Genomic DNA, 17,038 nt, shown 5'->3' on the forward strand with positions numbered 1-17,038 from the left:
ATGAACAAAACTACCAAACATTCAACACAAATCAAATCAGATCTAAATAATTGGAAAGATATCAATTGCTCATGGATAGGCAGAGCTAATATAGTAAAAATGACAATACTACCTAAATTAATTTACTTATTCAGTGCCATACCAATCAGACTACCTAAAATTTTTTTTATAGAGCTAGAAAAAATAATAACAAAATTCATCTGGAAAAAAAAAGTCAAGAATATCAAGGGAAAGAATGAAAAAAAAATGCACAGGAAGGTGGGTTAGCTGTACCAAACCTGGAGCTTTACTATAAAGCAGCAGTCATCAAAACTATCTGGTACTGGCTAAGAAATACAGTGGAGGATCAATGGAATAGGCTAGGCACAGGAAACACAGTAGTAAATGACACTAGTAATGCAGTGTTTGATAAACCCAAAGACACCAGCTTCTGCAATAGGAACTCAGTATTTGACAAAAACTGCTGGGAAAACTGGAAGATAGTATGGCAGAAATTAGGCATAGACCAACATCTTACACCTTATACTAAAATAAGGTCAAAATGGATATACATGATTTAGACATAAGAGGTGATACCATAGGTAAATTAGGAGAGAAAGGAATAGTCTACCTTTCAGATCTTTGGAAAGGAAAATAGTTTATGACCAAACAAGAGATAGAGAATATTATAAAATGCAAAAATGGATGATTTTGATTACATTAAATTTAAAAAATTTTGTACAAACAGAAGCAATGCATCCAAAATTAGAAGGGAGGCAGAAAGCTGGGAAATAATTTTTATAGCCAGTACTTCTGATAAAGGCCTCATTTCTAAAATATATAGGGAACTAAATCAAATTTATAAGAATCCAAGTCATTCCCCAATTGAGAAATGGTCAAAGGATATGAACAGGCAGTTTTCTGATGAAGAAACCAAAGCTATCTATTCCCATAAAAAAATGCTCTAAATCACTATTGATTAGAGAGATGCAAATTAAAACAACTCTGAGGTACCACCTAACACCTATCAGATTGGCTAAAATGACAAAAAAGGAAAATAATAAATGTTGAGAAGCTGTGGGAAAATTGGAACACTAATGCATTGTTGGTGGAGCTGTGAACTGATCCAACCATTCTAGAGAGCAATTTGGAATTATGCCCAAAGGGCGATAAAGCTGTCCATACCCTTTGACCCAGCAATACCACTTTTGGGTCTTTTCCCCAAAGAGATCATGGAAAGGGGAAAAGGACCCACATATACGAAAATATTTGTAGCTGCTCTTTTTGTGGTGGCAAGGAATTGGAAGTTGAGGGGTTGCCCATCAATTGGGGAATGGCTGGACAATTTGTGGTATATGAATGTAATGGAATACTATTGTTCTGTAAGAAACGATGAGCAGGAGGAGTTCAGAGAAACCTGGAGGGTCTTGCGTGGGCTGATGATGAGTGAGATGAGCAGAACCAGAAGAACATTATACACAGTATCATCAACATTGTGTGTTGATCTACTGTGATGGACTATATTCTTCTCACCAATGCAGTGGTACAGAAGAGTTCCAGGGAACTCATGATAGAAGAGGATCTCCAAATCCAGGAGAAAAAAAAAAAGAACTGTGGAGTATAGATGCTGAATGAACCATACTATTTCTTTTGTCTTTGGTGCTGTTGCTTTTCTATTTTGAGGTTTTTCGTCATTGCTCTGATTTTTCTCTTATAACATGACTAATGCAGAAATATGTTTAATGTTATTATGTGTGTATATACACACGCACACATATACATGCATACATACATATATATACAATATATAAACCTATATCAGATTACTGCTGTCTAGGGGAGGGGGGGAGGGAGGGGAGGGAGGGAGGAAAAATCTGAAATTGGAAAGCTTTTATAAACAAAAGTTGAGAACTATCTTTACATGTAACAAGAAAAAAAGTAAATACTTTATTACAAATAAAAACAAAATGAATGCTAAGGGGGCAGCTAGGTGGCGCAGTGGATAAAGCACTGGCCCTGGATTCAGGAGAACCTGAGTTCAAATCTTTCTTCAGACACTGGACACTTACTAGCTATGTGATCCTGGGCAAGTCACTTAACCCCAATTGCCTCACCAAAAAAAAAAAAAAAGAATGCTAAGGGGACAGCTAGGTAGCACAGTGGATAGAGAACCAGTCCTGGATTCAGGAGGACCTGAGTTCAAATCCAGCCTCAGACATACGACACTTACGAGCTGTGCGACTCTGGGCAAGTCACTTAACCCTCACTGCCCTGCCCCCCCCCAAAAAAAGAATGCTAAAAGTGGATAAAGCTACTGGCCTGGATACCTGAGTTCAAATCTGACCTCAGACACTTGACACTTACTAGCTGTGTGACCCTGGGCAAGTTACTTAACCCCCCATTGCCCCTCAAAAAAAAAAAAAAAGAAACAGGGCAGGTGCAGAAGGGGAGAGATTGGGGGGGGGAGAGGCGGCAGGGAAGATAATGAATGCCTATTTTGGACATTTTAAATTTGAGATGCCTAGACAGATGTCTGAACTGGAATATGTATAGGCAATCCCAATACATTTTTCTTCCTTGTTAACCTATTAGCTCAATTATTTTTCAGCATTTTTCCATTCTGGGGCCGGGATATGAAAGATTTTAAAGGTCAAACAAGGAAGAATGCATTGATTCTAAGGATAATGGAGATTTTCTAAAACTTCTTAGGAATACCAATTTTTAATTTTATTTTTTTTCCTGTGGAGAGGATATTTTGGAGAGGAGAGAGACTTGCCCTCAAAGAGTTTATGTTCTATGAGGAAGATATGTATATATTAATAACGGTGGTAAACAATTATACATCGCTTACTAGGCTCTCTGCTAAGCTCTTTACAATTATTACTTCATTTGATCTTTACAATAAGTGGGGCGGGGGGGGCCTGCTATTATTATCCCCATTTTACAGATGAGAAAACTGAGGCAGGCAGCGGTTCAGTGACTTCCCACAGTCACATGGCTATTCTAGGGTCTGAAACTGGATTTGAATTCTAATCTTCCTGACTCCAGGCCCGGGGCTCTATCCACTGAGCCACCTCAAAACACGCAGGAAGCCTTTTCGGAAGCGGGGCAGACAGGAGGCTAGCGTGACAGACAGGGTTTCGAGCAGGCATCGATCACGCACCAACGCGGGGCAAACCCCGTCCAAGCCCGCGTGCCAGTCCTGAACTTAGAGCGCTCACGGTCAAGATAATGCCCGTTTTTCGGGAAGGTTTGGATGACCACCATCCGCTCCTGCCGCAGTACTCCTACCTCCCGCTTTCAAACGCGAGGTGCCGACAGTATTCCAAGTAACTGCTGCGGCGGGGCACTCGCAGTGCTGAAAAACATCCCGAAAGGCTGCATAGCCACGTCCCTCAGAAACAAATACCCGCAGTACTCTGCGGCCACCGTACTTGAAGGCTGGAGGAGGGAATCTCGGGGTACTGAAGCAGGCTTGTCGCCATGTTGGAAAAGGGCACTGATCGAGACCAACGAAGAACCTTAGTCTAAGCAGGGACAGTGATGGCAATGAGCTGCCAACTTTTCTGAGGGCACTTGACAACTTCCGGCGCTTCGCGTCCGGGCAGTGCTCATGTGACCAATCCCAAACGGTTTCCTTTGGACTCTTGGATCGGGGTCTCTGGAAGGCTGCTTCCGGTCCCTTGGGCTGGTGAGGCTGCTTCAGGCCACCCGAAAGCCAAGACGCGAGCCTGGGCCTCCGTGAAGGGAAAGGCACGCGCGAGCCCGCCGGAGCGGATGATGAGCAGGACCCAGCCTGGCGCGAGAGGCCCCGTGAGCTTTGCAGATGTGGCTGTGTACTTCTCCGCAGAGGAGTGGGGACGGCTGCGCCCCGCGCAGAGGGCCCTCTATAGGGACGTCATGCAGGAGACCTACGGCCACTTGGGCTCGCTGGGTGAGGGGCGCGGCCGCGCGTGGGCGGGCCGGGGTGGGGTGCTCGGCATAGCGTGGGAGGGGCGCACACCCTTGTCTTGCTCTCCACGGTGTGCTCCCAACTTTCTCTTCATCTTCCAGGTTTCCCAGGCCCCAAACCTGCCCTCATCTGCTGGATGGATGAAGAGTCAGAGGTCTGGGGTCCGGCGGCCCGGGACCCCGAGGAGGGAGGGGAGAGAGGAACGGAAAATTTAGGAGGTGAGATGATAATCCAGCCTAGGACACCCACGCTTTTCCTGGGTAAACCCTAGGAAAGCTTATCCCCCATCCATAGTTATCCTGTCCTTAATGCTGAGATCTTCAGGGACCAGCTCAGTATTTCTTCACCATACCAGCCAGTTTGGGGAATAAATCCCTTATTTCCTGCGTTATACAGAAACTCAGCGTCTCTCCTGTGCCCCCAAAACAATTCAGTATCCTTGTTGTTCAGTTGTGTCCAACTCTTGCTACCCCATTTGGATTTTTTTTGGCAAAGATCCTGGAGAGGTCTGCTATTTCCTTCTCCATCTCATTTTACAGATGAGGAAAACTGAGGCAAACAGGTTGAGTGACTTGCCCAGGGTCACCACAGGTAGTAAGGGTTTGAGGCCATATTTGAACTCAGAAAGATGGGTCTTCTTCTATCCAGGCCCAGCACTCTATCCATTGAGCCACCTAGCTGTCCACTTAAGTATCTTAAGGACTGCCTTCCTCAATATCCCCCTACTTCCTAGTGATTCTGGTGTGTTATATTACTGTGTCAGTGAATGAGTAGATCATGGTTTGATGAAGCTATTTCTATTCTTGACTGCAGGGCCTCAATGAATCCTATACTATCACCACATAAACTTTACAAATTAATATTTATTAACTATACAATTATTATTATAAAGGTCATTCGTGTACCAGGCTCCTTGCTCTTTCAAGGGACGTTTTTGTCCCACAGACAATGACTGTCTATGGGAGGAAGAGCTGAACCTATCTAGATTGGCTATTTGGTGACTGGGTTATTACTTTAAATCCAAAAGAACACCTACAGACACTAAACTAGCTATAAATAGTTAATCCCCTTTAACTATCCTGAGTGTGAGTCTCATGTCAATTTCTAGGAATCCTGCTATTCCCCATTGGGAGATCTGTTTCTTGCCATATTTGAAATAGGTGTTGTTGGATAAAACCTGATAGACCATTAATCTGAGTTCTAGACTCTAATTTTTTTATAATAGGAGCCAGGAACAGGGTTGAGAAATGGAAGAGAGAAGGACTTGGAGTCCAGGAACCTGATGAAGCACATAGGAAGAACAGTCTGTCATTTGAGACTCTGCCAGGCTCACACCAAGAACAAGGAGATTCTTCCTGCACTGACTGTGGCAAGACTTTGCATAAGAGCCCATCACTGCAATTCCACCAATGTAATCCCAACCGAAAGCGGTCATATGTGTGCACTGATTGTGGACGACACTTTGCTTATCCTTATTTACTAGTCAGCCACCAGCGAATGCATTCTGGGGAGCGTCCCTATACCTGTGATCAGTGTGAGGCACGATTCTTCCAAAAGAAATACCTTGTCCAACACCAACTAATCCACACAGGTGAGAAACCCTACAAGTGCCCTGAGTGTGGACGCTGTTTCAGACAGAGAAGGTCCTAGTCAATCCATCAGCGGCGAACACACACAGGTGAGAAGCCCTATTCTTGTCTAGACTGCAAGCGCCAATTTGTCTATCCCTACCAACTGGCTACTCACCGTCGTACTCACACAGGGGAGAAACCATACTCCTGTGCTGAGTGTGGTTGCAGCTTCACTTATTCCTCCTTACTGATAAGCCACAGGCGTATTCACTCTGATGAAAGACCCTTCCCCTGTCCTGAGTGTGGGAAGCGGTTCAAACGGAAGTATGCCCTTGAAGCACACCAATGGATCCATCGTTCTGGCACTGAGATTTGGAGAAGCATGCCATCAGCAAGACAGTCTGCAGCAGAATCCTCTGACCAGGGTGCCCGAGATCCTCCTGTGCACTGCCGTTACTACCCAGATATATTCAGGAGTGTGTGGGTGAAGGAATCTGAGAGAGATGTGAAGAAGCTGTATCTCCTTCATAAAATGTGAGGTCAGGCCATCTATGTGTTAGGAGGGCAGTAATAAGAACAGAGTTTGAAGAGACAGGAGGTCTGGTAGAATTGCTGTGAGGAGTGTTAAGGAAAAAGCAGGAGACTGATGATTTCCATTAGAAGTTTAAGTTGGACAGCTGACCATAACAGATCTAGTTCTGGTGGATTAAGGTTGAGCCTCCAGCCCTTCTTGGTACTCTTCTCACAATGCCAAAATGTTTTAGGATCAAGAAGGGAGTTAAGTATAGGTTCTACCCCCTGGAGTTCTCAGTGTAACAACAGGACAAGAAGGCAACACTCCCTTTGCTACTATCTCACCAAAATTGGACACAGGTTTGGTTTTCTTTTATAAGGTATTGTCTTATGAAAGACCTAGTAGTTGGTGTCCCACTCAGACTTGGGAATGCCCTGTGGTCAATTAGTCTATTAAATAATTCATTCACTCACCCCAGAAAATGGAATGGCTCTAGGCAGCTGGCTAGTCACCTTGAAATTTGAACATAAATTCTGTGGTTCCTACCTTTTCCTTGAGATGGGAGTGTCCTGCTGGTATCCATCACCCATTCTGGAAAAGATGCTCTACATATTATCTACCAACTGTTTATTTATGATTCTCTAAAAGGGAGAATATCCATTGTTTTATGGGAAGGCCTAAGGCACAGTTTCTTTATATTCTAATTTCTGTCCCTTTGTTTTCCTTCAACTCAAAACCTGAGTATTAAGATTGTGGAGTGAGAGTGAGTGCCCCATGTGTTAGGTAGCGATATAATACCTACATCCTTGCTATACTACATTTTCTTCCACTGGGATAAATGAATTGTAACTGATTCAGACCTGTGATACAGACTTCTTTATTAATAGATCCCTTTATTTGTTATCTCTAGTTAGAAGCAACTCACAGAACTGTTCTAATCTGTAACATGATTGTTCCATCACCATGTTGATCTTCTTTCTCAGGGAAGGGATGTGTATTTGTCCTTTTTTTCCCCCTTGTTTTTGCTCATCCTTCTGACCTTTTATGCACATGTTTCTGTTCTTGCTCAGTTTCATAAAAATCTTTCTGGACTGTCCCTTACACGTGCCTTATTCATAGTTGTCTTGACTATTAAATTATTTTGTCTATATGAGATATCAGACTACTTTCTTTTGCCAACAAACACATTACTTCTTTGCACAAAAGACTGTGTTAAATAAGTGACATGGTCTTAATTCAGGACCCATACCTTACAGTGAAAGTGTCCTGCCAACAAACTGGGCTACCATAATTTTCCTTGGCCTTTCCATCTTATGTAAAGTTCTATCTAGCTCACACTGTGTGTTTACATACTTGTCTTAAGGCCTAGTTCCCTACACCATAGATTTGTCTGATCTCAAATTCTTTTTTATATTTGCTTTCTGTTGTCTATATTTCACAGGTAGGGTGGTATACAGGGGAGTTAGAATTAGGACCTGGGATTAAATCCCCACTTTGGCACCTATCTGTCTGGCCTTGGACAAGTACCTTAATCTATCTGGCCCTCAGTTTCTTCATCTGAAAAATATGGGACTTGGACTTGAATGACCCTTAGAGTTCCTTGCTGTTCCAAATTTGTTATATGGAGTAAGCCCCTCCTTTAAGCCATTTTTCTTTGGGGATACCTCCCTCATCTTTCTGCATCCTCCCTTTCTTAGAGGCACCCCATGTCTTTTCTACAGGATGTAACATTGGCATATTTTTGTGATTTCATTTTCCCAGATCAGTCACTAGCACCCTTGTAGCAAATTCCAAAGCTGGAATTTTGGTATCCCCTTTTATTCATTTCAAGCATCTATAAGGCACCTACTGTTGTATTTTAGAAAGCATACATAATCACATTTACCATACTGTTGTGGGTTAAGAAGTAGGTAGTTCTAGCCAGGATGAATATTTTGTATTTTTTTCCAAGATAGAATTCAGATGTCCCCATCTAAGTCTCCGCAGCTACTGTACGAACAGGTTAAAGGCAAAGCACCAAGAAGCTGTGATGGCGGCCATCTTGGAAGAGGGCGACTACCGGCAAACACACGGAAAGCACCATCTGTGTCGGGGGGAGTGAAGTCAGCGTGACGCCATGTGCATTAAGGGCTATCGGCTTCCGGTGACTCAAGTCCCTGCGAGCAGTTCTCACGGCCTCAGTCCTGCAGCAGTGCCCATTCTAGACCCTCCTTTTCCTCTGCCCGTGAGGAGGCTCTTGGATCTCGAACCTGGGCCTCGATCTTGACTCCTGGAGGCGGAGCGGGAGGTCGCGCATGCGCACTTGCTCATGCGCTCCTGGAGCAGGGTTGGGGGGGAGCTGGCGCCCGCACTCGGTGAGAGCCCCAGACTTACGAAGGGGAGAGGTCGCCCCGGCTTGTGACGATGAGCGGGCCCGGGCCGGGGGGCGAGGGACCCCGTGAGCTTCGCTGATGTGGCCGTGTACTTTTCCCCGGACGAGTGGGGACGGCTGCGCCCCGCGCAGAGGGCCCTCTACAGGGACGTCATGCGGGAGACCTACGGCCACCTGGGCGCGCTGGGTGAGTGTGCGGGCAGGCTGGTCTGCCTCTGCTCGGGATCTTCCACCGAATCTGGCCCCATTCTTAGATGCCTCCTATTTCCTCTCCTCAGGATTCCCGGGCCCCAAACCCGCCCTCATATCCTGGATGGAACAAGAGACAGAGGCCTGGGGTCCGGGCGCACAGGATCCGGAGGAGTTGGGGGGAGGTCTGAGAACAGCCTGCAGAGGTAAGGAAGGAGCAAATGACTCAAAGCCCCAGTTGTCTCCTAGAATTACTGAGGAGTATCTTCCAAGGAGCTAGCATCAGTCATGTAGGACACATTGAAAAATGAGTACCTGATGATGAGTACCTAACTTAAGGAATGCTTGGGACAAATGGGAGTGGTGGGTTAAAGATACTGACTTTTCAAGACTGTGTGACTGAACAACTGTGGTACTATAGGCAGAAGTAGGGAAGATGGGAAGAAAAGATGATCTTCCTAAGGCTAAGAGTTCTATTTTGAACGTGTTCCAAGATCAGTGGCTTTTGTCCCTGACAACTCTGACAATTACCAGATAGATAGTTACATGGCACGTTTTAACTTCCAGGAAAGAGGTTCTAGACCAGAGGGTGCAAATCTCTCCCTTAATTGTTTCTTTAGGGTCAGAGGTGTTCTGACCCAGCCATCATGAGGCTATCCCATCTCCAGAGCATAAGTAAACAGGCCAGAATCTGAGTTACAGCTATTACATCCCAGAGTAGGTGAGCCCTGACTCAAGAGTATGAGGACATTGATACCTTTCATAGAATGGAGATTCTGTCATCAGAGCAGGAGTAAGTCCTGTGGAATAGAAGAGGCTAGGTTCTGAACTTTGTATTCTCCTTATCCCTCAATAGGAAACTGGAACATAAACAAAGAGAACTGGAAGAGAGATGAGCCCCAAGCCAGGGACTCTTTGGACACACATGTGAGAGGCCAATTACTTGAACCTGGCATCAAACTTATAGACTCAACACACAATGGATCCTTGGAACCACCATCCAAAGCTGATTTCAGCAAGACTTTGCCTCAGCCCTCTATTCCCAAACCCAACTTGGACACTCAGCCTGGTCAGCGGCGCCATGCCTGTCCTGATTGTGGACGCCGCTTTACCTATCCCTCCCTGCTGGTCAGTCATAGGCGAATGCACTCTGGTGAACGGCCCTTTCCTTGTCCTGAATGTGGAATGCGCTTTAAGCGGAAGTTTGCTGTTGAAGCCCATCAATGGATCCATCGGTCTTGCTCTGGGGGACGGAGGGGTCGTCGGCCTGGGATACGGGCTGTGCCTCTTGCCCCTGTTCGGGGTGACCGTGACCCTCCTGTGCTATTCCGGCACTACCCAGACATCTTTGAGGAGTGTGGATGACCTGCTTCACTGGGGATGGGGGAGAAGTGATTGGAGAGGAGCTGATGGTCTAAGCATGGTCAAAGTGCTAGAGGTAGGCTCTGAAGGGCATGAAAGGGAATAATCAAGTGAGATTGGAGACCTAAAGTCAGTTCCTCATGCCTCCTTTGTAGGCATAATTCCATATTTGTTTAAAAGAGGAAAAATGTACCTGTAAAAAAATTCAAATTAAACTTTGTAAAAAAGTCATTCATACAAGTAGAAGTTATGAAGTAGCTTAAATTTTAATGAAGCCATCCAATAACTAGAAGTACAGTCTAGTCCAGCCTGCAGCCTGCTGTCCATCTTTAAGTATCCACTACATGAACAATGTCATTGGCAGCACTGAGAAAGTATACACAATGAGATGAGGAATCAAGAGGAGGAACTGGGGCTGGAAAAGATAAGCCATAGCTGAGTGGTCAGATTTGGGAAAAGACACAGTAGTAAATGGGTTCTGGCCCAGAAAAGTGATTAAGACAAAACTAGAGGTCCAGGACCAAATGAACAGTCCAGTGTTGGCATAATTCAGACAGCATACATCAGAGTAGGCAATAGTTCTGGAATCAGAAATAAATTTTGGGAAATAAGGATTAGCAACCTATCAAGGGATTTGGCTTAGAGAAGGCTGGGGGGTGGTGAAGTTAGGAGACTGAAACAACATTTGATGGGACAACAGCATCAAGCAGGGCATCAGGAGAAAACACTTGTAAAGATAGGTTGGCCCAGCCAAATGCTTCGAGTTTAGTGAAATTGCAATGATAATTTTGTTTCTGTGCACAGGATACACTGAAACGAGTAGAGACTAGTAACACCCAGACCAGTTATGACACTACGGTAGTGGTTCTGGTGAGTGGTAATGATGACATGGTGTAGTCTAGTGGAAACTCAGTTATAAAAGAACAAATGGAAAAACTGCAGTAGAATTGGTAGCTATGGCTTTGCAGCTATTTGGCTGGTGTAGAATGAGACATGAAAGACAGGAGTCAAAGATGAAGTAGTTTTAAGCTTGAATGTTTAAGAATGATGTTACCATTGACAGCAAAAGGAAAGCCATATTGAGAACGTAGTTTAGACCCTAGCTTAAACTGTGGGTTGTGACCCCATATGGGGTCCCATAACTGAATGTGGGGGTTGCAAAAAAATTCTGCATTATGTATACCGATATTATATGCCTATATACCCAAGAATGCATAAACATTTCTCGGGTGAAAAAGAGTCTGAGTGGGAAAAGTTTATGAAGCCCACGTTTTAGAGACACCAGGAGAGTGGAAAACTTGTGATTCAATTGTGTTGAGCATTTAAGGTGCCCACTTTACCTAGGTGGAGATGATTAACTGAGAGAATTGTCAAAGACAAGACTTTGGGACTGAAGATCAGGCCTAGAGATTGAGATTTGAATCATGGATATGATCATGAAGGGAAAGTGTGAAGAAAAAGAAATCGAGGACAAAGCTTTGGCAAATGCCTGTGTTTATGGGGCAGGAAGAGAAAACAGTGCAAAAGAGAGGAAGCAAACCTTGTAAGTCTTGGAAGCCATGGGAAGAGTATCAGAAAGAAGGGGATAGTCAACAGTGTCATGTTGCACAGTGGTAAAAAAAGGATGAGGACTGAGAAAAGGCCATTGATTTTGATTATATCAGTAAGACAATAGTAAGCTTCAGAAAATTGGTGGGAAGAAAAATGAAATTTTAAATGGGCATGGAGAAGGCCCATAGCTGAAATACAAACTTAATATTAGAGATTGATAAAGTTAACTTATGTTAGGATTAGATGGGATCTTAGAGGGGGCAGCTAGGTGGTGCAGTGGATAAAGCAGTGGCCCTGGATTCAGGAGGACCCGAGTTCAAATCCAGCCTCAGACACTTGACACTTGTTAGCTGTGTGACCCTGGGCAAGTCACTTAACCCTCATTGCTTGGCCAAAAAAAGAAAAAGAAGGGCTCTTGGAGACCCTCTTATTCAAACTTACGATTTTTATAACTTGGAAGACAGATTTAGAGAAGTTATCTGACTTCTCCAAGTTAACAGGTAAAACCAAAACAGGATCCAAACCCAAAACCTCATCCTTGGTTCACTGTTCTTTCTATAGCAGCACACTACTTTTGACCTTCCGTGAAATTTAGGCAGTTAACAGACACAAAGGCAGACACATTCCTAGAGCAGGGGGAAAGGATCAAAAGCCTTCCAACCATACTTTTACCAAAGTGCTAGATACAGTAGGAAAAACCAAAGAAGCATATGAATCTCTTTAATATGTGCTCCAAAATACATTTTGTGGTCCAAAACTTTGTTACCAAGGGTAGGAACCATATTAAGGTACGTAAGGGATGCATCCCAAGATACAGACTCACTGCCTTATGCCTAGCTTGATTTTTGTTAATAATCAGAGAATGACTGAGCAGTTATCTCTGTGGTCACATTAACAGGGAAATTGCATGATCTTAATGCATGAATGAGAGTCTACTTGTTGGAGGTAAAACTTTAAGACAATTATCTTTTTATTAAGTCAAATTTTGTGGGAGTAAGGGAATTAACTAACATAGCAAATCCTTGTATTCTCTGAACTCTTCGATCATGTCACTCCAAAGATGTGGTTTGCCCAGTAGACGTTTATCATTCTCAAGATTTTATAAAGATGAGAGTGTTTACCCCACCCCCACCCCCAAATGAGAATGTGGTCATATGCATTTGTAGCTTTGACATCCTCTCAATCACCTTTTTTGGGTAATAATAGTCATAATTCCCCTCCTTTTGTACCTTCTCCTAACTTGGATATCTTGTAAAATGATCCCCCATTGATTTCAAGATTGTGTTACTTCCATCATTGATTTCTGTGATGTATACCTTCTTGTCTGCCTAACCATCACATCAGTTTCCCCATATAGTGTTAGGGTCCAAATGGTTTCTCTGTCACTGATGATGATGAAAATAGATGATTGGAGGAACGCTGATTAATTTGTTCTATTCTGTTCCATGTCCATTCCCAGCACCCACTTCCTTGCCTGTTTAACCAATGAATGCTTTTGAATTTGTTACTTAGTTCCCATGTCAAGCTTTCTGTGGCATTTTTCCCGTCCACTACTTTTTGCTGTTTTACAAGATCATTTTTGTAGCATTCTGTCTTCCTCTTCGGGGTTTTACTAATGAGTTTGTATTTTAAATAATTTTCCCTCTTATCATGTCCTCTCTGCTTGGCAAAGAGATCAAATGTTTTCTGATCAAGGCTATTTCTGTCCTCTTTTGGCCTCCTTATTACTGTGGGTGTTGCTTTACATTATGTTTGATTTTGTAGGAATTAGTGATATGGTCAACATCTTTGCCTTTTTCCATTTCCCATTTTTTCAGCCTTGACAAACTCATTTGAATAGATGAGGCTGAAACTGTTGCAACTGTCCTTCCAACAGAAGAATAATAAAGGGAGCAGAGACTGTTGGGAAGATTAATCTGGAGATAGTATGCTGGAATCACACTGGAAAGGATGTCAAATCCTACCAAGGAGGCTGAAAAATGATTTTTCAATCAACAAACCACTGGTGACCTTGAAGAAGGAGCAGTTTCATTGAGTGGTAGGTATAGAAATCACATTTCTGGAAGTTAAGAATAGGTTGCAGAGTAGAGGCATTGAGTAAAAAGTGCTCACGTGAGAAATTTGGCAGTGAAAGAAAGGAAATAATAGAGGGTCCAACCAGGGTTAGCAAATAAGTCTTTTCCCACAATAAGTGATATTTACATAGGACTTGTTTGTAAAGTACTTTGTACATATTATCTGATTTGTTCTTCACAACAACCCTGTGAGGCAAAAACTAGTTTTATCCTCCTGAAGGAACTGAAGTTGAGAGTTTAAGTGACTTCATTTATTCCAACCTAGTCATTTTACAGATGAGAAAACTGAGACTCAGAGAAATTAAGTGACTTGCCTAAGGTCACACAGGACAGAGGTGTCATTCGAATTCATTCAGTTCTTAAACTCTAAATCCCAACCTCTGTCTACTAGGTTAGGCTGCCAACTCTCAAGCATGAGAAAACTAGAGCATGTTCTTGAAAATAAAGGGCAAGTAAGCATTGGGTAGAGGAACTGAAGGCCCTGGAGAGAGAAAGCAAGGGTCCTGAGATGGCACAGGTGGGAGAGTTTATTAAACTTTAAAATGAGATGCCTGTGCAGCTGAGCCTGAAAAGCAAAGAAGAAGAGGTAAGAAATAAGAGAAATTTTTAATTGGGTGTGTTATTAGAGATCTCATCCATGATTGGATATATTTTTTTCTCAGCTGTAGCACAGCAGAGTGGGGGGTAGGGATTGGACTAAAGGAATGGAGAATGGAGGTTTTTAAGAGTCACTGTTGGGAGCAGCTAGGTGGTCCAGTGGATAAAGCATTGGCCCTGGATTCAGGAGGACCTGAGTTCAAATTTGGCCTCAGACACTTGACACTTACTAGCTGTGTGACCCTGGGCAAGTCACTTAGCCCATATTGCCCCGAAGGGAAAAAAATGTCAGTTGGATGGTCGATAGGGAATGACAAAAAAAGACGTAGGAAATCAGTATGAATTTTTGTTCACACATATAGTCTCTTCTATTTTCACTTCCATATTATCATATGAGTTACCACCTTAGATATACAGTAGTCTCCAATTTCTCAATTTATCTCCAGGGTTTCCAACCTAAAATAACCCCAGCAAAACAATCGACCAGGGAGTCAGGAAGATGTCTCTCATTCCAGCCCTACTACGAGAGACTACTGTGACATTACAAAGTCACAACTTCTCAGTTTCTCTTCCGAGGGCTGTTTCCTTTTAGCTCTGAAATGTATATCAATGATTTTATGGAGAAATGTTTAAAAACATAGGGAGTGAGGTCAGTGGAAAGGGAAAGCCAAGAAACGTTGGCGATAGAATGAGATATTTGAGGGAGTAAAGTCCAAAAGGGGAGTGGTAGGGGATTGGATGAAGAGTGAATGGGGAAGGGTGTACTCCCCCTCCCCACACTAGCCCCCCCCCCACTAGAGGGAAGAAAGACTGTGAGCAAATAAACTAATTCTTACCCTAAAGAACGTGTCAGTAAATGGGAAATGGGTTTGTAATCACTGCAAAGATAGTCACTGACTTGATGGCTATTAAGAGGATGGGGAGAATGACTCCGTGCTTGTGAGATTAAGTGATACTGGCTAAACCCAGGACCGAGTGATCCTGGGCGTGAAGAGGCAGGTGCCTGGGCAGCCGGAGACCCCAGCGCGGAGGCCGCAGAGAACAGGACGGAGAAGCCTCCCGGGGTAGTTAGGGCAGCTCCGGGGCGCCGTGGAGCCCGGCCCTCGGCTCCTCCCCCCTCCCTCACCTCGGTTTGCGGATCTCCTTCGGGCAGTGAGCAGAAAGTCCGCTCACCGAAGGGCCCGCGTAGGGGCTCAGCTGCTGCCCGGTGGCCCACAGGGCCAGGCTTCCCGGCCCAGCAGAAAAGGAGACGGAGGAGGAGTCCTGGGGAACACGGAGGAAGGACTTAGGGAGAAGGGAGGAGGACGCAGGGGAACGCCGGGAGCTACGGGGTAAAGTCCTCGAAGCTCAACTACTATCTAGTCTTCTGCAGGCATCACCCGCTTCCGCCGGAAACCACAGACGTCCGGGGGTTTCACCTGAAATCGTGGTGGCGACCCCGAGATGTCACTTCCGGCGCCCCTCTGCGTCGTCTCTTTAAAACTGGCTTTTTAAAAAATGGTTGGCTCAAAACTGAGGGACTGGGGACCGCGACCTCCTGCCCGTCCCTAGCATTTCCAGTCTGAAAATCAACTCTTCTGGCCCCGACAGAACAAGAGTCAAACGCAGGGATCCGAGGCCCTGCAGAGCCCGCCTGGGAGAGGCCCGAAGGGAGAGGAGTTCCGGATTGTTGCCGCGTTTCACTGACGTCATCCTCCCAGCAGCCCCAAGGGGTGTTCGCAGCTGTTGTTTTCCTCACTTTACCGCAGTGGCAGCGCCGGACTGAGCCAGCTGGAGGCCCAGCGTTCTCTTCACACCTACTGCGGGGAATGAGGATCATCCTGATGCAGGAGTCGGTTTCATGTCTAGCTCTAAGATTAAAGAAAGTAACTTAAAATCGCTGCCTCGCCGGACTCCCAAGGTTATCTTCTAAAGCAGAGGCGCCTCAAGACCTTAAGTGGAAGGGTCAGTCGTTCAGGGGAGAGTGGCCTGCAACGGGTCCTTTTGTATGTAAACAGAACTTGGGGTTAAAAGGCTCAAGGAACTGGCTTCTTTTAAGGATCGTAATCAGGTGTTTTTATTTTCTACCTTTCTCAAAACTTGTCTGAGTTCCAAAACTTCACATTGCAAGTGTCCTGAAGGCTTGAAAAGGACTTGTGGTTTGTCCTTTGGCTTCTCTCCCCTTGCTGTCACGAGTGGAACTACCTGGGTACCTGGTTTTAAACTCTCCATCCCTGAGTTCCCCTCAGAAAGGCTTCCCTGCCAGATTGGCATGTGACTCCGAGATGCAAGTATCCACATCACTGTATTGCTTTTGATTCCATGGTGTGGGAGGCTGAGGAGCCTAAAGGCTTGGTCCCCTGTTTACATATGTGAGTGTTCATGTGCACAGAGGTCAGAAGTTTATATACCTATTTAGGTATATTAATCCCTAAACTCATCCTACCAGGATTTTCCAAGTTACATGCTTTAAAAATAATTGATTTCATAACCTTTTAAGTACTAAAATGGAAAAATGACCATAAGAGGGAGATTGGGCAATCAAGATGTTGCTACTACTATTACTTTGTTAGTTATTTATATTTGTATAGTGTTATGGGCACATCAAAGAACCTTCTCCTTGAGAAACTAAACCAGAGGACAGACAAGCCAAGAGAGCTAAGTGGAACCAGATTGGACTGAGCTAGCTCTGGGACCCCCACCCTTCATTCTAGTCTCCTTCAACCCTGGGGCAATAAGATTAGGTGTGGCTGCTTCCTTTGTGTCCTGAGGAGATGGCTTGAGAGATCTGCCACCACCCCTCACCCAATTCCTCCAGCCTCCACCAGTGGCGGATGGTCCTCCCTCACTAAAGGAACTTTCCACAGTCAGATGGTCACCCCCCCCCCCCCCAATCAG

The 17,038-nt window shown here is 44.6% G+C and overlaps 3 protein-coding genes across 3 annotated transcripts in view; all 3 read left to right on the forward strand.

The window, feature by feature from the left end:
• The window catches only part of ZNF689 (zinc finger protein 689), a 55,010-nt gene extending 51,847 nt beyond the window's left edge, over window positions 1–3,163 (forward strand). Inside the window, exon 4 of the mRNA XM_043979892.1 lies at window positions 3,028–3,163. Coding sequence (XP_043835827.1) covers window positions 3,028–3,103 — 76 coding nt within the window. The 3' untranslated portion in view covers window positions 3,104–3,163. The remainder of the gene's footprint in view (window positions 1–3,027) is intronic.
• A 317-nt stretch (window positions 3,164–3,480) lies between these two features.
• On the forward strand, window positions 3,481–8,531 carry LOC122737389 (zinc finger protein 689-like). The gene is made up of 3 exons (XM_043979894.1): window positions 3,481–3,913; window positions 4,033–4,149; window positions 5,157–8,531. The coding sequence occupies exons 1-3, from the start codon at window positions 3,757–3,759 to the stop codon at window positions 5,579–5,581; spliced, it is 699 nt and encodes a 232-aa protein (XP_043835829.1). The 5' UTR covers window positions 3,481–3,756; the 3' UTR covers window positions 5,582–8,531.
• On the forward strand, window positions 8,133–16,811 carry LOC122751228 (zinc finger protein 688-like). Its single transcript, XM_043998199.1, has 6 exons — window positions 8,133–8,240; window positions 8,292–8,370; window positions 8,425–8,574; window positions 8,666–8,782; window positions 9,433–10,014; window positions 13,307–16,811. Exons 1-5 carry the CDS (start codon window positions 8,133–8,135, stop codon window positions 9,939–9,941), a joined length of 963 nt encoding a protein of 320 aa, XP_043854134.1. The 3' UTR covers window positions 9,942–10,014; window positions 13,307–16,811.
• The last annotated feature ends 227 nt before the right edge of the window (window positions 16,812–17,038 follow it).

This window comes from Dromiciops gliroides, chromosome 1 (assembly GCF_019393635.1).
Source record: "Dromiciops gliroides isolate mDroGli1 chromosome 1, mDroGli1.pri, whole genome shotgun sequence".
Classification (NCBI taxonomy): domain Eukaryota; kingdom Metazoa; phylum Chordata; class Mammalia; order Microbiotheria; family Microbiotheriidae; genus Dromiciops; species Dromiciops gliroides.